Here is a 24504-nt window from a genome sequence, read left to right on the forward strand (position 1 = left end):
GAATGAAGTCCAAGTCACAAATTAGAGAATCACAACCACCTTGAAGTAACTGTCAGGCAGAGCTCAGCCTGCATCCTGGAGTAACGTCATATTTTAAAAGGCAGTTTTTAAAATGCCTAATGAAATGTGATATTTGTGGGAAACCAGGGTTCCAAACCAAGCTCTGCCCTTGTGACCTTCAAAATAAAAAACCACTGACATATTTTCAGATATCCAGCCCCTGGCTGAACTCTGCCAGTAACCTTGTAACTTTCCAAGAAAAGTTACTTTACTGTGACAGTTCTTTCTCATCCTGAACCAAAATGTGTCTGATGAATTCTCAGCAATTCCAGTCCTATGCTCCGTAGGCACCCAAAACAGGCCTAAAACCTTTTCACACAACAGATCCACAAATATCTGTGAACCACCAAGAGCCCCTCTAATCTTCCCTTAGCCATCTCCCAAGTGAAAGAGTCCAAATCCCTACATTTCCTGTCACTTTCCGATGGCAAGTGAAGTGTGTCAACCACAGGAAAATCTCGTTCTAGGAGTGTTCTAACCAGAGCAGCGGAGCCACAGGGCTACCCGTGTCCCCAGTCCGGGCACTGCACTTCTATTTAGAAAGCCAAATGCACATTAGCTGATTTGCGGACACTGTTTCTTCCTGTTGCGCTGCTGCTCAGTCCCCCCATACCGGTGTACATGTGTACATTTTCCTTTTTAAGCAATAAGTAGCTTGCACTGGACAGATGAAGATGAATCATCACTGGGCTCTGGGTTCTGGAGGGAACCCAGTTCAAAGCCAGACAAAGTTCAGTGAGAAACACCTTTATAGAGGTAAATATATATAAATTTTGTTGGCCCATCTGATAAACCCCATGTGAAAATGTCCACTTTTGGTTTTCTGGGCTCACTTTTCCTCATTTCAAGTTCAAAGGGAAAAAAAGAATGCAAATGTCTCAGATGTGCTTTTGCAGTCATGGTTGGATTGGACGCTTCCTTCTGGCTCATCCAAGGTGTTTGTGGGCTGCCACCTCATTCTGAATGTCCTCTGTCTCCTATCAGAGCTCACCACGTTTGCATATGCAGCAGCCAGGCAGCTGTAAACCAACAGAAATTCTAGCAAGTCAGGAAACGAGCTTTAGTCCTGTTGCTTTGAGGCTAATGATGCTAGTCTATGATATTCAACAAATCCTACTTTGTGCTCTGCACTCTAATTTCCATTTTTGTAAAATGGAGCAGCTGGATTCACTCTCCATGGGTCTATGTGCATAGTGAGAGCTCTTCAGAGACAGGATCACACTGTCTCCGTAGCCACCACCTAGAAAACACTGAGTGCTCACTGAATCTACATATGAATAAATGACTGTTATCAGAGCAAGTGAACCATGAGTTGGATCAGAAAGTGTTTCTGAGTATCTAGTAAGTGTACTGTGGAGGAGGGAGACCAAATAACAGAGCAGACTGGCATCTTCTCCCCACTTCCCCCTCTTCCTTCCTGGAGGGGCCTTTGTTTGGGAAGGTGGTGTTAAGATTTCATTTATTGATTTTAGAGGAGAAAGGAGAGGTAGGAGGCATCAACCCACTTCTCTCTGGGCAAGCCCCGAGTTTTGAACCAGTGACCTCAGCATTCCAGGTCAACATATTATCTATTCACTGCGCCACCGGTCAAGCAAGGCCTTCGCAAATCAGACTGGGTTGACACAATGTTCTCAAGGTGGGCTCTAAGTTGTAGTCAATATTAACAAGAGAAAAGTCTGTTTGTCTTAGGGGTGTTTTATATTATTAAACAACAAAAAAAAGAAAAAACACTTTAAATTCCACAGCTGAAAGTCTTTTTTTAAGGACAGAGTTTGCCATAGCTAACAAAGGAGGAGGAGGAGGAGAAGACTGGTCTTGAGTTATGAAGTCTAAACCACCAGCAGACAGTTTTTAAAAAGACATGTTGGACTTGACCTGTGGTGGTGCAATGATTCGAAACCCCAGGATTGCCAGTATGAGCACAGGCTCACTAGCTTGAGCACAGGGTTGTGAGTTTGAGCATGGGGTCGTGGATATGATCCCATGGTTGCTGGCTTGAGTCCAAGGTCACTGGCTTGAGTAAGGGTTCAGTGGCTCAGGTGGAGCCCCCCGTCAAGGCACGTATGAGAAGCAATCAATGAACAACTAAGGTGCCGCAACTATGAGTTAATGCTTCTCATCTTTCTCCTTTCCTGTCTCTCTCTCCCTCTCTGTTACTCGTGCTAAAATATATATATATACATATATTTATTTATTTTAAAAGACAACATGTGGGCCCTAGCCGGGTGGCTCAGTAGATGGAGCGCCATCCCAGTGCACAGAGGTCACTGGTTTGATCCCCCATCAGGTCATGGTCGAGAACTGAGTGCACAACTAGATGGAACAACTAAGTGGAACAATGGGTTGATGCTTATCTCTCTCCCTCTTTCTCAATCATTGGGGAAAATTTTTAAAAAAAGATAACATGTGCATCCCTGAGTTTCAAGGAGAGAGAAGAAAGGCATAAGCCAAGAAAGATATAAAGATTTATATTAGCTCTCGACAGAGGGGATGGGCTAGTTCTGGGAAAGGCCCAGCAGAGTCCACAAGGAAGAAGTGTCTGCTCTGTGGATTGACTGTGGGCAGCAGATTAAAAAATCCCTGTGAAATAAGCAGAGGCTCCTGGGGTTCTATGTGGCCTGGCTATTCACTCTTGTGGATAATCTTGGAAATAGTCACCTGGAAATTAATCCCAAATTCCAACATATATATACGGGAATGTGAGCAGTCTGTTGTCAGAGCTGGTCCACAGCTGTTAATAGGCTACTGTTCTGTCTCTTTCCCTTACTCTCTGGCTGCTGTAATTTTAATTTAGAACATCTCAAAATATTTTTCTTGGCAGTGTCAATGAACTTGAGGGGTGCAAAGCCTCCTCCTATGGTTCACAGAATCCTACATTCCACCCCAAGTCCACGGAGGGGAAAATCAGAGTGAACTGACTGGGAGCCAGGACCCGGGGAAAGCAGAGGAGTAAGCAGACTGAGGGACAGGGAGAAAGGTCTGAGAATGAACTCCCTAACCCTGCAGCAGCCTGGGAGTGGGCTGATGGAAACTCCGGGAATAGCAAAGCCCCCCACCAGATTCCAGGTATATGTATTACCATTCATCAGTAAAATTTTCTTTCTGGTAAGGGACTGCACTTACACATGGTATGCAACATATCAGGCCTAAAGTGTTACAAAAATATCATTCAATTCAACAGACATTTACAGAGTATTCCCAGAGTGCCAGGCTCTACATAAGTTCAATACCACCAAAACTAACAATAAACAACCCCTGTCCTCAAAGACCCCCATCCAATTAGCTTCATGCTCCTTTTCTGCACTGCCCTCCTCTCGGCCCTCCTCCAACCCAAATCCTACCTCAGCCGGTGAGACTCACCCAGAGTCCCCTGAGCTACTCTCCTGCCACACTGAATTCCTGTCACTTCTGAAATTGGGTTCCACTTGTATCTCTAGGTTTTATGAAGAGTATGTCATCTCCCTGGTTCGATGTGAGACTCCTAAGGACAGAGACTATTGTTAGAATTTTCCAGAGCCGGACCTGTGGTGGCGCAGTGGATAAAGTGTCAACCTGGAAACACTGAGGTTGCCGGTTCAAAACCCTGGGCTTGCCTCGTCAAGGCACATATGGGAGTTGATGCTTTCTGCTCCTCCCTCCTTCTCTCTCTCTCTCTCTCTCCCCTCTCTATAATGAATAAATAAAATCTTTAAAAAAAAAAAAAAAAGAATTTTCCAGAAAGAAACCACATCAATGGTTTATATCAGACCAAGCTCAGACTTCAATTGGAGGACAATCTCCAATGCCAAGTACAGTGTCTGGTCCCCTGCAGGCAATTAGACTACAATCAACTCTCCAACATGTCAATAGGCAGGAATAATCTGAAAAACATGCGGGTCAGAATGATCAAACAAAAATCTAAAAGGATTTGACTTACGCCTTGCCTCTTCCCGTCTCTTAGGTGAAACAAAGTCACACCACCTTTTCTCATTCCTGCCTGGAGACTTCCTTGTTAACTTTCCCCTGCTCCCCATAAATATCACTAAGCATTCAAGTTTGTCCTCTGGCTTTCATTGAGCACATTTCCTAAAGTCTCTGGAATGACTCGGGTGAGTTAAGTGCTAATGTTCTGTAACTCTCAATCTTTAATCAGTGGTACCTTCTTCTTTTGCTTTTGGCTATTTCCAAACAAGGTCTGGAGCCAAGAACCCCAGGGGCCTGAGCAAACACCTCCCCTCCTGTGGTTTCTTTCTCAAACCCTCTTGGACCTGAGGTCCTGGGGTTCTTCCACCTACCGACTTCCCTCTCCTTTATCAGGCTCGAGTACCTCAGCCACCTTCCTGACGGACAAGGAGGTCTGGTCTGGGTCACTGCTCCAGTGTATCCGGCAAGAGAGAATAGCCCCTGCTTTCCACTTTATGTGAATGGAGGAAAATGTAAACAGAGTGAGGACAGGGCAAGTTCCCAGGCCACGCCACCACTGTTGTTGATACTGTGCCAGGCTGGGAGTGGGAACACAGAGGGGAAACAGATTGTGTTCTCCCCTCCTCTGCCAAGACTGAGCACTCACTTTCCTGCCCGATCTTAAGCTAGAAGCGTCACTGAAAGGTATAAGGAAATTCAAAGGAACAAAAAAGCTCAGGGAAGAAATCATAGCACATTGGGAGGCACAGAGGCGGGAAGGAGGAGGGCAGGGAACAAGTGTTGCTGCCAAGTTGTCAGTCACTTCTTACATTCTTAAAAACACTCATGTCTTTTGTTTGCCCAGTTTTACCTCCCAGATTTCCGGTAAAGCACACGGTCCAACCTGTTACCTAACAAGGCCAGTATCACTTAGCTGTTCTCGCTGTCTAATGGGAACACTGGCCTGGGATTAAAACACAAACCGCCAGGTCAAATACAGTGGCCTGAGCCATACCAAGAACTCCAGAGCATCTAACTGGGAACCTTCTACACCTTCTTCAGGTGATTTACAGCAGCACCAACGGTCACAATGAAAGTTCTAATCTCTTTCCTCCTTCTGTTGCTGCTGCTAATGCTGATGTCCATGGTCTCTGGCAACCCAAATCCAGGTAAATAAGATTAATTTTCTATAAAAGAGGAGAATGGGAGGGGGGGAAAATGTGGCAAAACAGAAAAAATGTGGTAAGACATGCATTAAAATATCATTCCTTTTAGCTAGAGAGATTTGAGGCAGGTCAACCTATCTCAATGCCTACTTTCTCATTTACAAAAGGGAGAAAACTATACTTACATCCAAAGAGTGTTATGAGAGTTAAATGAGACAGTGTATATGAATGTCTGGGCCCTGGCCGGTTGGCTCAGTGGTAGAGAGCAGCTGGCATGTGGAAGTCCTGGGTTTGATTCCCAGTCAGGGTACACAGAAGAAGCAACCATCCGCTTCTTCACCCTTCCACCCCCCTCCGCTTCTCTCTCTCTCTCTCTCTCTCTCTCTCTCTCTCTCCTCCTGTAGTCATGGCTTGATTGGTTCAAGCAAGTTGGTCCCAGGCACTGAGGATGGCTCCATGGCCTCGTCTCAGGTGCTAAAATAGCTCAGTTGCCAAGAAACAGAGCAACAGCCCCATATGGGCAGAACATTGCCCTATAGGGGGCTTGCTGGGTGGATCCTGGTCAGGGTACATGCAGGAGTGTGTCTCTCTGCCTCCCTACCTCTCACTTAATTAAAGAGAAAGAAAGAAAGAAAGAAAGAAAGAAAGAAAGAAAGAAAGAAAGAAAGAAAGGAAGGAAGGAAGGAAGGAAGGAAGGAAGGAAGGAAGGAAGGAAGGAAGGAAGGAAGGAAGGAAGGAAGGAAGGAGAGAGAAAGAAAGAAAGAAAGAAAGAAAGAAAGAAAGAAAGAAAGAAAGAAAGAAAGAGAGAGAGAGAGAGAAAGAAAGAAAGAAAGGAGGGAGGGAGGAGGGAGGGAGGGGGAGGGAGGGAGGGGGGGAGGAAAGGAAGTCTAAAACTGTAGCTGGCACACATAACCAAAAAAAAATTGGCTCAACCAAGATTTGCTCCCTTACTTGTCCCCCAATCCCTTCTCCAGAAGAGCAATAAATTTCCCCAAGGCCAATCTTGGTGGCAGTGGTATAAAGATGTTGAAGACAACTGTACATTAGTAGACAATAAAGAAGTTCTTGCTTGGCCTAACCAGGTGGTGGCGCAGTGGATAGAGTGTCGAACTGGGATGCGGAGGACCCAGGTTTGAGACCCCGAGGTCACCAGCTTGAGCGTGAGCTCATCTGGTTTGAGCAAGGCTCACCAGTTTGAGCCCAAGGTCGCTGGTTCAAGCAAGAGGTTACTAGGTCTGCTGTAGCCCCACCCCCCCCACCCCCGTCAAGGCACATATGAGAAATCAATCAATGAACAACTAAGGAACCGCAATGAAGAATTGATGTTTCTCATCTCTCTCCCTTCCTGTCTGTCTGTCCCTATCTCTCTCTCTGACTCTCTCTGTCTCTCCCACAAGAAAAAAAAAAGGTTCTTGCTTGTATTCTTTATAGTGCACCAGATATTCCAACAATAATTTCAATTCTATTTAATAGCAAAGTTATAAACTAGAAAAATCATACTACTAGGTAATAGCCATTTTAAAAGCATTAGTCTTTCCAAGCCCTATTTTAACAGCTCTCCTTTTGGGAAGCAGATCTTTGGTTAAAGTTTTTGAATTGGCTCTAGTGACCTGGCCCTGAGCAGAACAATCTCGCAGAAGAGAGTCCATTCCCATTTATGTTGGTACTTGAGAGAACCATCTCCCCAAGGGCTACTTGGAGGTGAAATAGCTTTGTTAGATATTCATCATGAACTCAGTCCTAAAATCAGGAGTCCACCATACTCCACCCCAACCCCCTTCTCTCTGAAGGCTGCTGGGGCCCGTGGCTTAGCCCACCATTCTGGGAGAAGGCTTTTCCATCACTACAACAGACATGAGGCCAGAGTCCTCAACCTAGAGTCCTCAGCCTGGATTCAAAGCTCTAGCCACAACCTACCTTCCCAGCCCACCCTCCTCCACTCACTAATAAAGGCTCTATGTTCCACCTAAACTAGACTGTTAACTATTGCCTGAAAAGGTCTTGTGCTTTCCAAGCAGCTCAACTTGTCTCATACACTCACCTCTAAAACTACCTCCTCTCCACAACCTCCGTTGATTCCCCCCATGACCAGAAGTGAGCTGCATCTCCTGTGAGCAAGTTTAGCCCTAAGTTAACTCTTTCTCTTTGCGTTTATCATATTCTGCCTTACTCTGAAGGCTGCTTCTCCTACCTTCACCCTCCATCCTTCTAGATTGTAACCTCCTTGGTGACATAACCTGGTGTATTGTTTCCATATCCCTCACATTATCCAGCACAGTACTCAGTAAATATTTGCTACGTGAAAGAATAAATCCCCAGGTGCCCTTGAAGACTCTATACCTAGGTTTGATAGCAGCTCTATTAATATTTGGGGCTGGACAATTCTTTGTTGTAGGGAGCTATTCTATCCATTGTTAGATGTCTAGCAGTATCCCTGTGGCTTCTACCCATTAGATGCCAGTAGCAGCCTCCCCTACCCCTTAAGATAGCCAAAAAAGCCTGACCTGTGGTGGCGCAGTGGATAAAGCATCAACCTGGAATGCTGAGATCACCGTTTCAAAACTCTGGGCTTGCCTGGTCAAGGCACATACAGGAGTTGATGCTTCCTGCTCCTCCCCCTTCTCTCTCTCTCTCTTCTCTCCTCTCTAAAATGAGTAAGTCAAGTCTTAAAAAAAAATTTTTTTAAAGATAGCCAAAAATATCTCCAGATATTGCCAAATGGCCCCTTAAGGGGGAAACCATTTCTCAGTTGAAAACTGATGCTCTACAAACAGTTCTCCAACCTGCTGCACATTCAGATGTACCTGGACCTTCAGCCTGGAAGCCAGGAGAATCTAGATTCCAGCCCCGGCTCTTCCATTTACTTTGAAGTCCTGCACAAGTTGCTTCATTTTTTATTTTGGGGGGCTTCGGTTTTATCACATTAAAATGAATAAAATACCAGTTAGCACATAAATTTTATGAAAATTAAATAATCTATCATGTGTACCTAGTAAGAGGTAAATAAATGGACTGAGTAAAACTTCTGAAGTAGCTTCTAAGTCTCACTCTGCCACCAGATGACACTACATCAGATTGGTGGAGGCCAGGCTCAAGGCTTATTTCCCAGCCAAGCACAGCATTGCCACAGCAGGCTAAGTCTGGCTACAGGAAATGATGCCCCACCTCCTCCCTCCAAAACTCAAAATAAATTTCTTATTTTATCTCTTAAAACAATTAAAATAGGCCCTGGCCGGTTGGCTCAGCGGTAGAGCGTCGGCCTAGCGTGCGGAGGACCCAGGTTCGATTCCCGGCCAGGGCACATAGGAGAAGCGCCCATTTGCTTCTCCACCCCTCCGCCGCGCTTTCCTCTCTGTCTCTCTCTTCCCCTCCCGCAGCCAAGGCTCCATTGGAGCAAAGATGGCCCGGGCGCTGGGCATGGCTCTGTGGCCTCTGCCTCAGGCGCTAGAGTGGCTCTGGTCGCAATATGGCGACGCCCAGGATGGGCAGAGCATCCCCCCCTGGGGGGCAGAGCACCGCCCCTGGTGGGCGTGCCGGGTGGATCCCGGTCGGGGGCATGCGGGAGTCTGTCTGACTGTCTCTCCCTGTTTCCAGCTTCAGAAAAATGAAAAAAAAAAAAAAGAAAAAAAAAAAAAAACAATTAAAATAATACATGCTCAATATGCTTTCCACGGAGAGAGGGGCGAAAGATAAGTGAAAATATAGAGAATGTCAGGAAATAAATTATTCTAAGAATAATACAGTGTGTCCGTAAAGTCATGGTGCACTTTTGACCAGTCACAGGAAAGCAACAAAAGACGATAGAAATGTGAAATCTGCACCAAATAAAAGGAAAACCCTTCCAGTTTCATACCTATTCAGTGCAGTTCGATATGGGCTCACACACAGATTTTTTAGGGTTCCTTAGGTAGCTATCTCATATAGCCTCTACAGTCTCGTCACTGACTGATGGCCTACCAGAACGGGGTTTCTCCACCAAACTGCCGGTTTCCTTCAACTGCTTATCCCTCCGAGTAATGTTATTCCTATGTGGTAGCGCTTCATTATAAACGCGCTGATATTCACGTTGCACTTTGGTCACGGATTCTAATTTAGCGAGCCACAGAACACACTGAACTTTCCTCTGTACCATCCACATCTCAACTGGCATGACCGTGGGCTGCGCTGCTGTATACATGGTGTTACGTCATCATCTGCGCATGCGCACATACTGCCACATCATCCTACAGAAACTGGGAGGGTTTTCCTTTTATTTGGTGCAGATTTCACATTTCTATCATCTTTTGTTGCTTTCCTGTGACAGGTCAAAAGTGCACCATGACTTTATGGACACACTGTAGTTTAGCCCTGGCCAGATAATTCAGTTGGTTAGAGCACTGTCCTGAAGCACAGAGGTTGCTGGTTCGAGGCCCAGTCAGGGCACATACAGGAACAGATTAATGTTCCTGTCTCTCTCTCACTCTCTCCTCTCCTCTCTCTAAGATTAATAAAATAAATATTTTAAAAAGAATAATAGTTTACTCATTACTTATAATATTACTTATTATAAAGTTACTTATAATAATAGCTGGCATGTTTTGAGCATTCCTCTGTGGCAGGCACTGTTCTGAGCACTTCACACATATTATCTCATTGTGTCCTCACAGAAATCTAATGTTTGGGTTTTTTCTTTAATTTTTATTGATTTTAGTGAGAGAGGAAGGAAGAGAGATAGACTGGAACATCAAACTATTCCCATATGTACCCTGACCAGGGATCGAACCAGCAACCTCTGCACTTTGGGACCATGCTCTAACTAACCCAGCTACCCAGCCAGGGCTAATGTATTTTTTTAACTTTTGACTTTTCACTTTTCAGACCTTCAAAAATGTTTTAAAAATAATGAGAGTCCCAGTATTCCTTCACCCAGTTTTTTTCTAATAACATCTTAAATAACTATAATATGCTGACACACTACTATTAACTAATATACAAATATTCATTTTTTTCTAATCATCCCATTAATGTCCTTTTCCTAGTCCAGAATTGATTCCTACACTGAATAAAGTTATCATGTCTCCTTGGTCTCCTCTAATATACAGTATTTTCTCAGCTTTCCTTGTCTCTCATGACCTTAACATTTTTGAAGACAGATATTTTGAAGAGTACTAATCAGATCTTTTGTAGAACTTCCCTCACTTTGGATTTGTCTGTTTCCTCATGATTAAGTTCAGATTATGCATTTTTGGCAAGAATATTACAAAAGTGATGTGTGCTTTCTCAGTACAGCACATCAGGAGGCACATGATATCAATATCTGCCATTACTAGTGATGTTAACTTTGAACACTTGGTTAAGGTGGTGTCTGCAAGATTTCTCTCCTGTAAAGTTGTTATTTTTCCCATTGTAATTAATAAGTATCTTGTGAGGAGATACTTTGAGACCATGCAAATTTCCTGTTTCTTTTCATCATGCTTTGTTCATTAATTTTAAAAATCCACTGATCATTCCTTCCTACAAGTATTTCTATGGCATTAGTCAAATGGTGGTTTTCCTATTTCTGTTATTCTTTCTACACTAACTAGTTGGGGTTCTACTATAAAAAAGAACTGTTCCTCTCTACCATTTACTTACTCAATTATTTATTAATATAAGTAAAGACTCATGAATATTTATGGATTATAATCCATTACTATCATTCTTTATTATGTTGCTCATACTGTCCAAAAATTAGCCATTGAGAGTTCCTATAAGTTGGTTTCCATGTCTTTTTAAATTTTGTTTTGTTTTTTACAGAGACAGAGAGAGAGTCAGAGAGAGGGATAGACAGGGACAGACAGGAACAGAGAGAGATGAGAAGCATCAATCATTAGTTTTTCATTGTGCGTTGCAACACCTTAGTTGTTCATTGATTGCTTTCTCATATGTGCCTTGACCGTGGGCCTTCAGCAGACCGAGTAACCCCTTGCTGGAGCTAGTGACCTTGGGTTCAAGCTGGTGGGCTTTTGCTCAAACCAGATGAACCCGTGCTCAAGCTGGCGACCTCGGGGTCTCGAACCTGGGTCCTCTGCATCCCAGTCCGACGCTCTATCCACTGCGCCACCTGGTCAGGCGGTTTCCATGTCTTTTTAACAGATCATTTTTTTAGCAGTTCTGACACCACAAGATGTTTCAGGCTCACCATGTACTTTCCTGCCCCATCAGGAATCAGCCATGTCTCCAAGGAGCCCTGCTTTCCTGCATGGGAGAATGGTATTCACAAAAGACACTAGGGATTTCCCACTGATTCTAGGGGTGATAGTTATTCTAGGCCCTCTAGGGGACAGAACTAGGAAAGAGATGCATCAATACACATACTAATTTACTATTAGTCCCATTCTATAAATTAGGTAACTGAGGCACAGAAAAGTTAAGCAACTTCTCCAAAATCACAAATTTAATATGCAGTGGAACTGGGAAATTAAAATAATGACAGCTCTACCACAAGTCCTAACAAGCAGAAGTACTAACTTCTTCATATGTACAAGTCAGCTAAAAGCAACAAGCCTAATACAGTATTCCAGAACAGACACTCTTTGGGAAATAACTAGAAGTCAGCTTGGGCACTGGACACCCACAGTATCTAATTTATTCCTAACAATGCCACAAAGTAGGTACTCTTGTAGCCATTGCACAAATCAGAAGACCAACAATCAAAGAAACTAAGTGACTTGTCCAAGACTCCATAGTTAAGTGGCAGAGCAAACAATTAACCCCAGGTCCATCTTGATATAAAGGACACATTCCCAGATAAGTAAGTTCATGCTTACTTATTCTACTGTGTCAGTATTTTTTCCAAAACTGATTTTAGGTGGAACATAAAGTAACTTTTACTTTAATAGTTATATGTTTATTTTAAAGCATGTTAGAAAAAAATATAAGCATGTAACCAAACCCATTATTTTACAAATAATATTTCATAGGATAAGGTTATTTTTTAAGTAAATTAAATTTAAAGAACCATGCCCTGGCCAGTTAGCTCAGTCAGTTAGAACGTCATCCCAAAATGACATGGTTGCGGGATCAATCCCCGGTCAGACATACATGAGAAGCAACCAATGAATGCGCAACTAAGTGAAAATCTTAGTTGCCCTCCCCTCCCTTCCTTTCTCTGTTTCTCTAAAAATAAATCAATCAATGAAAAAAGTTAAGCCCTGGCCAGATAGCTCAGTTGGTTGGAGTGTCGTCTGGAGGCACAGAGGTTGCTGGTTCGATCTTCTGTCAGGGTACATAAAGGAACAGCTTGACGTTTCTGTCTCTCTGCCTCTCTCAAAAAAATTTTTTTTAAAGAAAAAGTATGAAGTAAACAATAATAGAGGAGGTGGTACAAGTTACAGCAAAAATCATAAAGGTGGTCCATAAATGCTCCAGCAACATGCAGCTTCATTTTCCATCACACTTGATACTGGGTCGTGTAGGGCTGCGGAAAGTACAGCTTTTGGACCTGAGTTTTAGATACAGATGTGTTTCCATTATCTTTATGAACCTGGCCTTTTCATTTGCTCTCTCTGGGCCTCAGTTTCCTTACCTAAAAAAAAAAAAAAAAAAAAAAAAGATAGTGATTTAGCTAATTAGCACAACCCTTTTATTTTTTTTAATTTTATTTTTATTTTATTTATTTATTTATTTATTTATTTATTTTACAGAGACAGAGAGTGAGTCAGAGAGAGGGATAGACAGGGACAGACAGAAACAGAGAGAGATGAGAAACATCAATCATTAGTTTTTCATTGTGCGTTGCAACACCTTAGTTGTTCATTGATTGCTTTCTCATATGTGCCTTGACCGTGGGCCTTCAGCAGACTGAGTAACCCCTTGCTGGAGCTAGTGACCTTGGGTTCAAGCTGGTGGGCTTTTGCTCAAACCAGATGAACCCGCGCTCAAGCTGGCAACCTCGGGGTCTCGAACCTGGGTCTTCTGCATCCCAGTCCGACGCTCTATCCACTGCGCCACCGCCTGGTCAGGCTAGCACAACCCTTTTAAAAGCAATTTGGTAATGATATCAAGAAACCTCAAACTGTTCTTAACTTTAACCCAGAAATTCCACTTGAGGAAATTTTGTCCAAGACAATAATACAAAACTTGGAAAACAGTTACACAAACACACAAAAATTTAGCAATATCCAAAAATAAAGCAATCTAAATATCTAGCAATGGGAGAACAGTTAAATAACTTGGAGCACATATACTTGTTGGGAGTGTTGTGCCATCATTAAAAATGAAGATGATGTTGCAACATGCTTATAAAGTAAACAGAAAGAAATCTGTTCACATACTATGGTTATCACTATATAAAGAAAATTATAAGCAGAAAACATGCCAAAATACCAACAGTTGGTAAGAATAAAGATTTAGGCCTTGGCCGGTTGGCTCAGCGGTAGAGCGTCAGCCTGGCGTGAGGGGGGACCCGGGTTCGATTCCCGGCCAGGGCACATAGGAGAAGCACCCATTTGCTTCTCCACTCCCACCCCCTCCTTCCTCTCTCTGTCTTCCCCTCCCGCAGCCAAGGCTCCATTGGAGCAAAGATGGCCCGGGCGCTGGGGATGGCTCCTTGGCCTCTGCCCCAGGCGCTAGAGTGGCTCCCGGTCGGGCGCATGCGGGAGTCTGTCTGACTGTCTCTCCCCGTTTCCAGCTTCAGAAACCTACAAAAAAAAAAAAAAAAAAAAAAGAATAAAGATTTATTTGTACTTTCCAAGTTTTTTCTAATGTAGTTATATTTAAAATGAAAAAACAACAACATTTCTCAATGAAAGGATCCATCCAAGATTCTTCTCATTCTAATATGCTGTGACTTTTCTCTGGAACTAGGGGAGGTCAGGTGAGAATAAAATATTAGAAAAATTTTATTGCAAGGGCTATGCCTGTTTAAATTACGTTAACAGCACTCAAAACAGCACATGAAAACATTTAGAAACTAGCCCTTGAGGAAATGATGCAACACCCTCCATCTGTGTGACAGAAAGGGCACAAGTCTGGGAAACAGCAGACCCGAGCTGAACCAGATGATCTCTAAGGGCTCTCTCTAGACAACTTGTCTGTCCACTTATTGAAGGAATGTTGCCCAAGTGCCTGCCATGTGTCAGGAACCATGCAGCTGAATGACTGAGCTACTGGTTCAGAGTCTAGAAGGGAAAAAGATTTTTAGTTTGCTGGAGATGCCATAGCAAAATACCACAGACTGACTGTGGTGCAGCAGACAGAGCATCAACCTGGAACGCTGAAGTCACCAGTTTGAGACCCAGGGCTTACGCAGTCAAGGCACATATGAGAAGCAACTACTACGAGTTGGTGCGCTTCCTGCTCCTCTCCCACTTTCTCTCTGTCCTCTCTCTAAAATCAATAAATAAAATATCTTTTAAAAAAGGTAAAAAAAAAATACATCACAGATTGGGTGGCTTAACAGAAATTTACTTTCTCAGTACTAGAAGCTAGAAGTCCAAGATCAGTGCGTTGACAAGTTTGGTTTCTTCTGAGGCCTCTCTCCTAGGCTTGCAAATGGACCCCTTCTTGGTCATTCCTCTGTGCACATACATCCCTAGTGTTTCTTGTATATTCAAATCTCTTCGTCTTATAAGGACTCCAGTAAGATTGGATTAGAGCCCACCATAACAGCCTTATTTTAACTGAATCACCTGTTTAATGGCTCTATCTTAAGGTAACCAACTTTTTTACAATGAAAAGGACAAAAATAAACTGAAGAAAACAATATCGTAAATAAAAGAAACATTTTATTCATTGCAGCAATAATACACTATAATATGATAAATGCATAATAAAACCATTTGTAATATTTTATATTGTAATTATGCTTACATGCCTATTAATTTTTAATGATAATTGTAAGAAAAAGGTACTCATTTAGATATTATATAAATGAGTAATTTTCCATTGAATGAATTTTTTTTTTTTTTTTTTGTATTTTTCCGAAGCTGGAAACGGGGAGGCAATCAGACAGACTCCTGCATGCACCCAACCGGTATCCACCCGGCATGCCCACCAGGGGGCGATGCTCTGCCCATCTGGGGCATTGCTCTGTTGCAACCAGAGCCATTCTAGGGCCTGAGGCAGAGGCCATGGAGACATCCTCAGCGCCCGGGCCATCTTTGCTCCAATGGAGCCTTGGCTGCGGGAGGGAAAGAGAGAGACAGAGAGGAAGGAGAGGGGGAGGGGTGGAGAAGCAGATGGGCGCTTCTCCTGTGTGCCCCAGCCGGGAATAGAACCCAGGATGCCTGCACGCCAGGTCAATGCTCTACCACTGAGCCAACCAGTCAGGGCCTGAATGAATATTTTTTGTAAATGTATCATCTTGTAACAAGATACAGTGGTACCTTGAGATACAAACAGACCAACATACGAATTTTTAAGATGCAAGCTGCGACTAGGTCCGTATTTTTGTTCGATATCCGAGCAAAATTCCGAGATACGAGTTGTGATTTGGAAAGTTGCCGCTAGTTGGTGCATTGGCACATGGGTCCAGTATCGGCAGTTTGATATACAAGTTGACTGACTAACGAGCTCGGTTACAGAACGAATTAAAATCATATCTGTATCTCAAGGTACCACTGTATTGGAAATATCTGAACAAGAAATATCCTTCATATTGAATTTTACCACAAATACTGCAGCTAGAGTATCAACATTCAGTCTCGATTTCTCACTTGTCCAAAAATCATCAGCAATTGAAAAAAACTCTTTTTTTTTTTTTACATAGGCAGAGATAGACAGGGACAGACAGACAGGAACGGAGAGATGAGAAGCATCAATCATTAGTTTTTTGTTGCGCGTTGCGACTTCTTAGTTGTTCATTGATTGCTTTCTCATATGTGCCTTGACTGCGGGCCTTCAGCAGACCGAGTAACCCCTTGCTTGAGTCAGCGACCTTGGGTCCAAGCTGGTGAGCTTTTTGCTCAAGCCAGATGAGCCTGTGCTCAAGCTGGCGACCTCGGGGTCTCGAACCTGGGTCCTTCCGCGTCCCAGTCCGACGCTCTATCCACTGCGCCACCACCTGGTCAGGAGAAAAAAAACTCTTTCAACTGCTGCATTAGTTCCAGGGCAGCACAATGTAAATTGAACAAGAATAAATAAATTTTCACATGGAATATGTTCGTTTTTGAAATGGCTGAATATTTCCACCCATCTTTGATCAATTTTGATGTGTTCATTTTCCCATTGTATTAATTTTTTCAGAATTTAAATATACATTCAGTCTTCTACTTTCTTCAGAGACAATTGCCTATTTTGGTGTCTGGCATTTCTTTAGATAAAAACTCAAGACAAGATTCAATATCTGGGCCTGACCTGTGGTAGCGCAGTAGATAAAGCGTCGACCTGGAAATGCTGAGGTCACCGGTTCAAAACCCTGGGCTTGCCTGGTCAAGGCACATATGGGAGTTGATGCTTCCAGCTCCTCCCCCCCTTCTCTCTCTCTGTCTTTCCTCTCTCTGTCTCTCTCTCTCCTCTCTAAAAATGAATAAATAAAATAAAATAAAAGATTCAATATCTGTCCAATATACTTGCGACAAAGTTAAAAAAACACCATTAAAAACTGTTATTTCACCTGACCAGGCAGTGGTGCAGTGGATAGAGTGTCGGATTGGGATGCGGAAGGACCCAGGTTTGAGACCCTGAGGTCGCCAGCTTGAGCGCAGGCTCATCTGGTGTGAGCAAAAAGCTCACCAGCTTGGACCCAAGGTCGCTGACTCAAGCAAGGGGTTACTCAGTCTGCTGAAGGCCCACGGTCAAGGCACATATGAGAAAGCAATCAATGAACAACTAAGGTGTCGCAAGGAAAAACTAATGATTGATGCTTCTTATCTCTCTCCGTTCTTATCTGTCTATCCCTCTCTCTGACTCTGACTCTGTAAAAAAAATTTTTTTAAAAACTGTTATTTCCTATGTTTGTTTCAGACCACTCTTCGATATACTGAAAACATTTCTGGTAAAAATTCTGCACTTCTGGCCCTGGCTGGTTGGCTCAGTGGTAGAGCATCGGCCTGGCGTGCGGGAGTCCCGGGTTCGATTCCCGGCCAGGGCACACAGGAGAAGTGCCCATCTGTTTCTCCACCCCTCCCCCTCTCCTTCCTCTCTGTCTCTCTCTTCCCCTCCCGCAGCCAAGGCTCCATTGGAGCAAAGATGGCCCGGGTGCTGAGGATGGCTCTGTGGCCTCTGCCTCAGGTGCTAGAGTGGTTCTGGTCGCAACAGAGCAACGCCCCAGATGGGTGGAACATCGCCCCCTGATGGGCATGCCAGGTGGATCCTGGTCCGGCGCATGCGGGAGTCTGACTGCCTCCCCGTTTCCAACTTCAGAAAAATACAAAAAAAAAAAATCTGCACTTCTTTGATAAACTTTTCTGTTATGCTCGGATTTGATTCCTCTAAGTCTGACAATTTTCTTTTTATAATTAAAGGAAGAAATTTTTCTTCAAAACGAGATTTATATTGAAGGATAAAGTCATTCAAAATAAGACTAACTTCCATAGCTGAAATGTGTTCACCTTCAAACTTCTGAATCGTTTTGTGAAAAGCAGATGCTTGATTATGTACAAAATACATTAATATCTCAGATATTTAATTATTGAAAAATGATTCCAGGATTTTAGGAAATTTGTCTAAACTTTAAAAATATGAACAGAGAGGCTCAGATAATTGTAGAACACGCTCTATAGCAGGTGTTAGAGCAAGCCATCTAACTTTTGAATATCCTAAAAGCTTTTTCTATTCAACATTTGCTTCTTCACAAAATTGTTTAAAGTAGCAACATGAAAGGTAAAACGACTAAAATGCAAATAAATTGTAGTTATTATTACTTCTACATCAATTGACATGGTACATGATGCTGTGTTGACTGCATTTGACAAAATATGTGCATTACAGCTTATTCCTGGTATTTTCTTTTGGAGGAACTCTTTTTTTTATTATTATTATTGATTGATTGATTTTTTTGAGAGACAGAGAGAGAGAGAGAGAAGAGGGGAGGAGCAGGAAGCATCAACTCCCATATGTGCCTTGACCAGGCAAGCCCAGGGTTTTGAAGCTGCGACCTCAGTGTTCCAGGTCAACACTTTATCCACTGAGCCACCACAGGTCAGGCTTCGATCAACTCTTGTAATTTTGCATACACATTATTCTCCCCTTTGCGTCTTCGCCCACCAAAATTGGTATTTGTATTATCAGCCGTTAGTGCCACAACTTTGGATTTTAAATTGTTTTCATTTATTACTCTGTATAGACAGTTTGACAAAATTTCAGAAGTTTCACCCTCAATGGATTCTAAATTTAAAATTTTTACTTGAATGACCTTGGTAACATTAAAATATCTTACTATTATTGGATACAATTTCATTTCATTATGATTTGATGCATCAGATAAAATCGTTACAAATGCTACAGTTTCCAAGTCCTCTGTAAGTATTTTGTCACAGTAATTTTTAAATACTGATTTCAAAATAGCCTCACATTTTGACCTGGCACATGAAAATTTTGCACTGTAAAACTTTTTCAATAATTTAGTTGTACAATCCATACTACAAAAACTTTGATTGTGAATTATGGTATGAAATGCAAATGTTCCCTCTATTGCAGCCAACTGTTTTTCATCTTCAGAATAATTTGAAGTTTTAAAAAAACTCGTTACTTTACAAACTGGAAGCTGATGCATCTAATGATTATTTATGTTTGTTGGTGGTCAAGTGTTGTGTTATCTCTGCTCTGCCCCCAACTGCAATACAAAATTCTCCACCGAAAATATTGCAGAAAACAATGGTATCTTTCTTTGATGTGAGGAATGGAAATACCTTTTTCAATTTATCATTGAAATGGCATTTTCTCTTTTTTGATTTTTCCATCCCTTAAATTAAATTTAAAATTAAAAATAAAATATAGAACTACATGAACAATGCAAGCATATTAGGAACTGAAAATGTTACATCATCGTAGGCAAATTTTCCGGGAACTAAATTAACAAAACTAAATATCAAACAAAACCACTAATTTGGAGTGATATTCGGGTGTATTTATCATTTTCTAATTAAAAAATGTCTGTTTTATGCAACTATTTAATCAAAATGCATTATTAATAGATATGCTTTCAGGTTAGATTTGCACTTTAAAACTTGAATTTCGGGAAAATACTTGTAAATAAAATTATACGTATTTGGAAATTATTAAATAGATAATGAATTAATAAAACGTGAATTGTGCTTACCTGTCTATGATTGAATATTCACTGAGAAAGAAATAATCGTGAGTCTACAATGTCATATGTGCCGTGTCATGTTTCAGGAAGAAGTACGCAAAGCCATTTGCCCCATCGGTATATTGCGCGCTCTTCTCAAGGTCTCCCGTGCCGAGTGCATGCCTCTCAAAATCGCATCTCACCGCACTGTACTGATCCTTAACGAATAGTCATGTCAAATACAAATACGTCACATCATATACAATGGATCAACTCTGCATCTATCAAATAAGGACATTTACAGATTAGCCTTCCAATATCAGAAAGGAGAACATGTAGAAGGACATTTTTTCAAAGGAAGATGGAAGTTACAAAAGAAGGACTATCCTCCCTAAAGGAGGACAATTGGTCACCTTACCTATCTCCAAATACAGTCATTCTGAGTTACTAAGGGTTAGAGTTTCAACATGAATTATGGGAAGCACACAATTCAGTCCACAACAAATTTCAAACAAAAAAATATATTCATGCAATAATAGAGTTGCATTCAAATATAATGGGAAATCATGTGAAGGAATAGTTAATTCTGACAGGAATATCAAAAACTACTAGATCGAAGATGCGTCACCTGGGTCTAGTTCTAGCTCAAGAACCACAAGTCCACCTGACCTGCGGTGGCACAGTGGGTAAAGCATCGACCTGGAACGTTGAGGTCGCTACTTTGAAACCCCGGGCTTGCATGGTCAAGGCACATATGGGAGTTGATGCTTTCTGCTCCCCTCCTTCTCTCTCTCTGACTCTCTCTCTGTCCTCTCTCTCTAAAATGAATAAATAAAATCTAAAAAAACCAAATAAGTAAAATAGGTGGGATTTATAAAAAAAAAAAAAAAGAATCTCAAGTCTATATATAAACCATCATCCTTGATGGTCATAAAATTATTTTTAGGCATCAAAAAATGGGAATAAGACAGAATTAGGTGATGACGTATCTGAATGGAGGCCAGAAGTGAAATGACTTTCCATTCCAAAGGAGCAAAAGTAAATGCCATCTTTTTATAGTTAACCTGGGATAAGGGATTCAAATACAACAAATTTGGAAGTCAGGTGAAGATCCTGATGGGTTTATGTACATAATAATCTGCTCTTGCTCTCATTCTTTAAGTTATGAGGATTTTAATGTGTGTGTTGGGGGTAAGGTTTGATTAAGTTCCACCTTCTGTTCTTTCTTTCATTGAGAGACTGTTCTTTCTCCACCTACCTCCAGCTAAGCTTTTCTCTAGGCTGGATTTTCACCCTCAATTCCTTATCCATTTAAAATACTCATCTCTTGAGTACTTGAGTTAAAATACAGTACTCCTAGTTCCCTGAGTAAAAAAGGAAGAGAAATGGAACTGCACTAAACCAGGAAGCACAATGCTGGGGGACCATTTCTGTTGGCCTCTTCCCTTTCCAGTGCCTAGAAATAAACTGTTTCCTTCCAACAGGGGTCAATAGAGGCCATACGGACAAACGCCAGGCTTCTGGAAGGTGGCTCCAGGAAGGCAGGCAAGAATGTGAGTGCAAAGGTCAGTAACTCAGTATCAACAACAGCGGTGCACCATCGATACCCCAGCTCTCCCTGGAGTCCCTGAGACCAGTGCAGAAGTCATCTGAGCTGACTCACCCCTGCCCTCTCCACTAGCGCACCACATGTGGCACCAAGACTTTTCTTCCTGAGTTCCCTGCAAGGGCTGGACTCCTCCAAGGTCCAGCAGAGAGCTGGCCAAATCTCTGCCTGCTTCTTCCCCCTTGCTTTTTCCCTAAGAACCCAGGACTGCCTTCCAAAAGCTTCTGGGATCTTATTCTTAATGTAATTTTACTCACAGGTAATTTTACTCAGAGTGGCAAAGTGCCTTACCCCAGGTAAAGCAGCTACTAGAAGGCTGATGCCTAGGTCTCATTCATTTTTTTACCTCTCTCATGATATCCTGCTGCCCTCTCCACACCTGCCACCAAATTCTTGCCAACAAAGGAAAAACTGTGTTGCAAAAACTACGTTCAGCAAAAACTGCTCAGAAATATATATATATATTTTTTCCTATGGCCAGATATCTCTACTGCTTCATGTTGACCCTTTTCCCCACCCCACTGCAGTATGAAAAAACAAAGATGGCAAGGGAAGCCCCACCTTATTCCCTACTCTCAGACATGTTAACCCTCCCATCTAAGCAGCAACCGTTATTTCAGATTGGTTCCTGAGAGCTCCTAAGAGAAAACTCATGGCAGTGCCAAGGCTGCCAAAGAAGCAGTGTCCCTGTGATCATTTCAAGGGCAATGTGAAGAAAACTAGTAAGTTTCAAAAAACTGACCTTCCTTAAACCAGAGTCACTCAGTGGAATCGACTAGGGATGAAGCAGGGGTTGAGAATAGAGATGAAATAATCACCAGGATAAACATCTCAGTCCTTTGTACTCATACGAACTTGTGGAGAAACAGGAAGAGGAAGAAAAGCAGGATACAATTCTCCTAATACTAGAAAGGTTTAACCAAAGTCTTAGATTCTAGAACCTCAATGATTATTACAGTGAAGGGAGATGAGGTTGTTGGGGATCTGGTCATTGACTTCTGAAAATGACCAGTATTGATGTCAAGCAGATTTGATTCCTCTCTAGTCTAGCAGTTTTTAAGTGTCATATAAAAGTAAACTGGCAAATGTTAAACTGACTGATATTATGATACTATCAAGAATGGGGTTAATCAGGATCCTTATCACTGTTGATGGAAATAAGATATAAATTTGGTACTACTTACCAAAATTTAAATGTGTGTACCTTTTAACCCAATAATCTCACTTTAAGATATCTCTAATACAGAATATTAGCATGGATACTCAAAGATATATATATATATATATATATGTACAAAAATATTAATTATAGCAGTATTTAAATTAACAAATAAAAGGAAATTGAAATGTTCATCAAAAGCAAATTGGGCAATTCTGCATTGTCAAAAGCAACTAAATCATTATGTGGAGACCAGAAAGATATCCACAATATAGGAAGTGAAAAAAAGATTCAGAGACCTCTACTTCGCACTCTTCATGAAAATAAGTCTTAAGTGGATTAAAGATCTAAACTTGAGAGACAAATTTATAAGGAAATATAGAAGAATATATTTATGACTTTGGTGTAGAAAAGAATTTCTTTTTTTAAGTAAGAGAGACAGAAAGGGAGAGAGATGAGAAGCATCACTTGTAGTTGCTTGACTTTAGTTGTTCATTGATTGCTTCTCATATGTGCAGGGGGTGGGGGGCTCCAGTCAAGCCAGCAACATTGAGATCAAGCCAGAGACCACGGGGTCACATCTATGATCCCACGCTCAAGCCAGCAACCCCGCACTCAAGCTGATGAGCCTGTGCTCAAGCCAGATGAGCCTGTGCTCAAGCCAGATGAGCCCATGCTCAGGCCAGTAACCCAAGGGTTTTGAACCTGGGTCCTCAGCGTCCCAGGTCAACATTCTATCCACTGTACCACTACCTAGTTAGGCTTTTTTAATTTATTGGGACAATACTGGTTAACAAAATTATACTGGTTTCAGTGCCCAATTCTGCAACACATCGCTGTATACACGGTGTTACGTCACCATCTGCGCATACACACATGCTGCCACATCATCCTACAGAAACTAGGAGGGTTTTCCTTTTACTTGGTGCAGATTTCACATTTCTATCGTCTTTTGTTGCTTTCCTGTGACCGGTCAAAAGTGCACCATGACTTTACGGACATACTGTATTTATCCCCCTATTATCCTCCTCCACCCCCACCCCCATTTGGTTGATTCTTGTATACTCCCTGACCAGGAATCTACTTGCAACCTTGGCTTATCAGACAATGTTCTAACCAAATGAGCTAGCTGGCCAGAACTAAAAATGTTTTAACACCAGTCTCTCCCCTTCATTTTCACCCTAGGGCACCGAAGGCAACACAGGAAGCCAAACAAGCACTCCAGAGCCTGCCAACAATTTATCAAACGTTGTCAGCTAGCAAGCCTTGCTGGGCCTCTATAGGAGCTCTCAGAGTCCACACTCCCAATGAAACAGTCAAGAAGGAAATCAGCACACCTAGAGAATGCTCTTCTCCCACCTCAAGCTCCCTGTCTCTGCACTCTAAATCATTCCAGTGTTCTCAAAAAGCATCTTTCCCAAGATTACTTTGATTATTGCTCCCTCTAGTACTTTCTCATGTCAGTCTTTTCCTGTGCCCTCTTGTTATCCAGGCATAATTTAAGCTTAATTACCTGAAAGACACCGGGAAACCACGGCTTCCTAGCTGGTTCCACATGACCTTAAATACAACCAGGCAAGTAGAAAACAGAAGTCAATAAATATATTTTTTAATTAACTTATTGGTTTTAGCGAGAGAGGATGGGAGAGAGAGACAGGAACATCCGTCTGTCCCTATATGTGCCCTCACTAGGGTTCAAACCAGCAACCTCTGCACTTCAGGATGCTGCTCTAACCAATTGAGCTATCCAGCCAGGGAGAAAGTCAATAAATATATATTTTAATTGTAATAGGTTAAAATCATTTCTTTCAAATGGGGTCTGGCAACTCACATTCAATCCAGATGACCCACTGTACTCTGCTCACCCCAAATTCAACCCAGATTCTACATCTACACACACTTCTTCCCACCATCTCTCTCTCTCTTTCCCTGTCACTCTCTTTCTCTCTCTCATGCCCAACCTTTTATTCTTTTACTCTTTCAACAAATCTTTCTGAGGTAAGAGCTAGGTAGGACAAAGAAAGCAGGTATAGCCATAAATCAGACATAGTCTTATTAAAGATAATATAGGTTTCTTAAAAACTGGTAGTTTCTTAGCATGTAAACACCTTTAAGATTTATAACTGTTATTATTATCATCATCATTAGAGTCACTGTATGCAGAACCATATGTTCAGGGCTAGAGAGATGGTATGGAAGATATCAAATGGCATTTAAAAGGACTTGAAGCTGTAAAAATGGGAAGACATCATTTTTTTTTAACATGGGTGTGAAATTATAAAGCAGTAATATAAGGAAATTAAACTGGCAACCATTTAAAAGAATGAATAAAGAAGATTATTACAATAGTATAGAGACAGCCTCCCTCTCTGATCCTTTCCTCAAACATTAGAAGGGAAGAAAGAAAATGAAACCCATCCAGATGGAACCCAAGCCAGAC

General features: G+C 42.0%; 1 protein-coding gene and 1 long non-coding RNA gene across 6 annotated transcripts in view; one reads left to right on the top strand and one right to left on the bottom strand.

Moving 5' to 3' along the window:
• The window catches only part of LOC136398933 (uncharacterized), a 107436-nt gene that overhangs the window by 59674 nt on the left and 23258 nt on the right, over window positions 1-24504 (bottom strand). For 3 of the 4 annotated variants that reach the window (XR_010750068.1, XR_010750067.1, XR_010750066.1), the window contains exon 2: window positions 19330-19580. This is a non-coding gene — a long non-coding RNA (uncharacterized lncRNA). Of the gene's footprint in view, window positions 1-11502; window positions 12655-19329; window positions 19581-24504 lie in introns of those variants that run through there. The other variant, XR_010750065.1, reaches the window with a different exon arrangement.
• On the top strand, window positions 4814-24401 carry CXCL17 (C-X-C motif chemokine ligand 17). 2 transcript variants are annotated; one of them, XM_066373589.1, is made up of 4 exons: window positions 4814-5111; window positions 20784-20852; window positions 21526-21627; window positions 23250-24401. In XM_066373589.1, the coding sequence occupies exons 1-4, from the start codon at window positions 5033-5035 to the stop codon at window positions 23345-23347; spliced, it is 348 nt and encodes a 115-aa protein (XP_066229686.1). In that variant the 5' UTR covers window positions 4814-5032; the 3' UTR covers window positions 23348-24401. The 2 variants fall into 2 exon arrangements, with proteins under 2 accessions (XP_066229686.1, XP_066229685.1); XM_066373588.1 differs by having other exon boundaries at window positions 4819-5111; window positions 20784-20864.

Source organism: Saccopteryx leptura, chromosome 3 (genome assembly GCF_036850995.1).
Source record: "Saccopteryx leptura isolate mSacLep1 chromosome 3, mSacLep1_pri_phased_curated, whole genome shotgun sequence".
Lineage (NCBI taxonomy): Eukaryota > Metazoa > Chordata > Mammalia > Chiroptera > Emballonuridae > Saccopteryx > Saccopteryx leptura.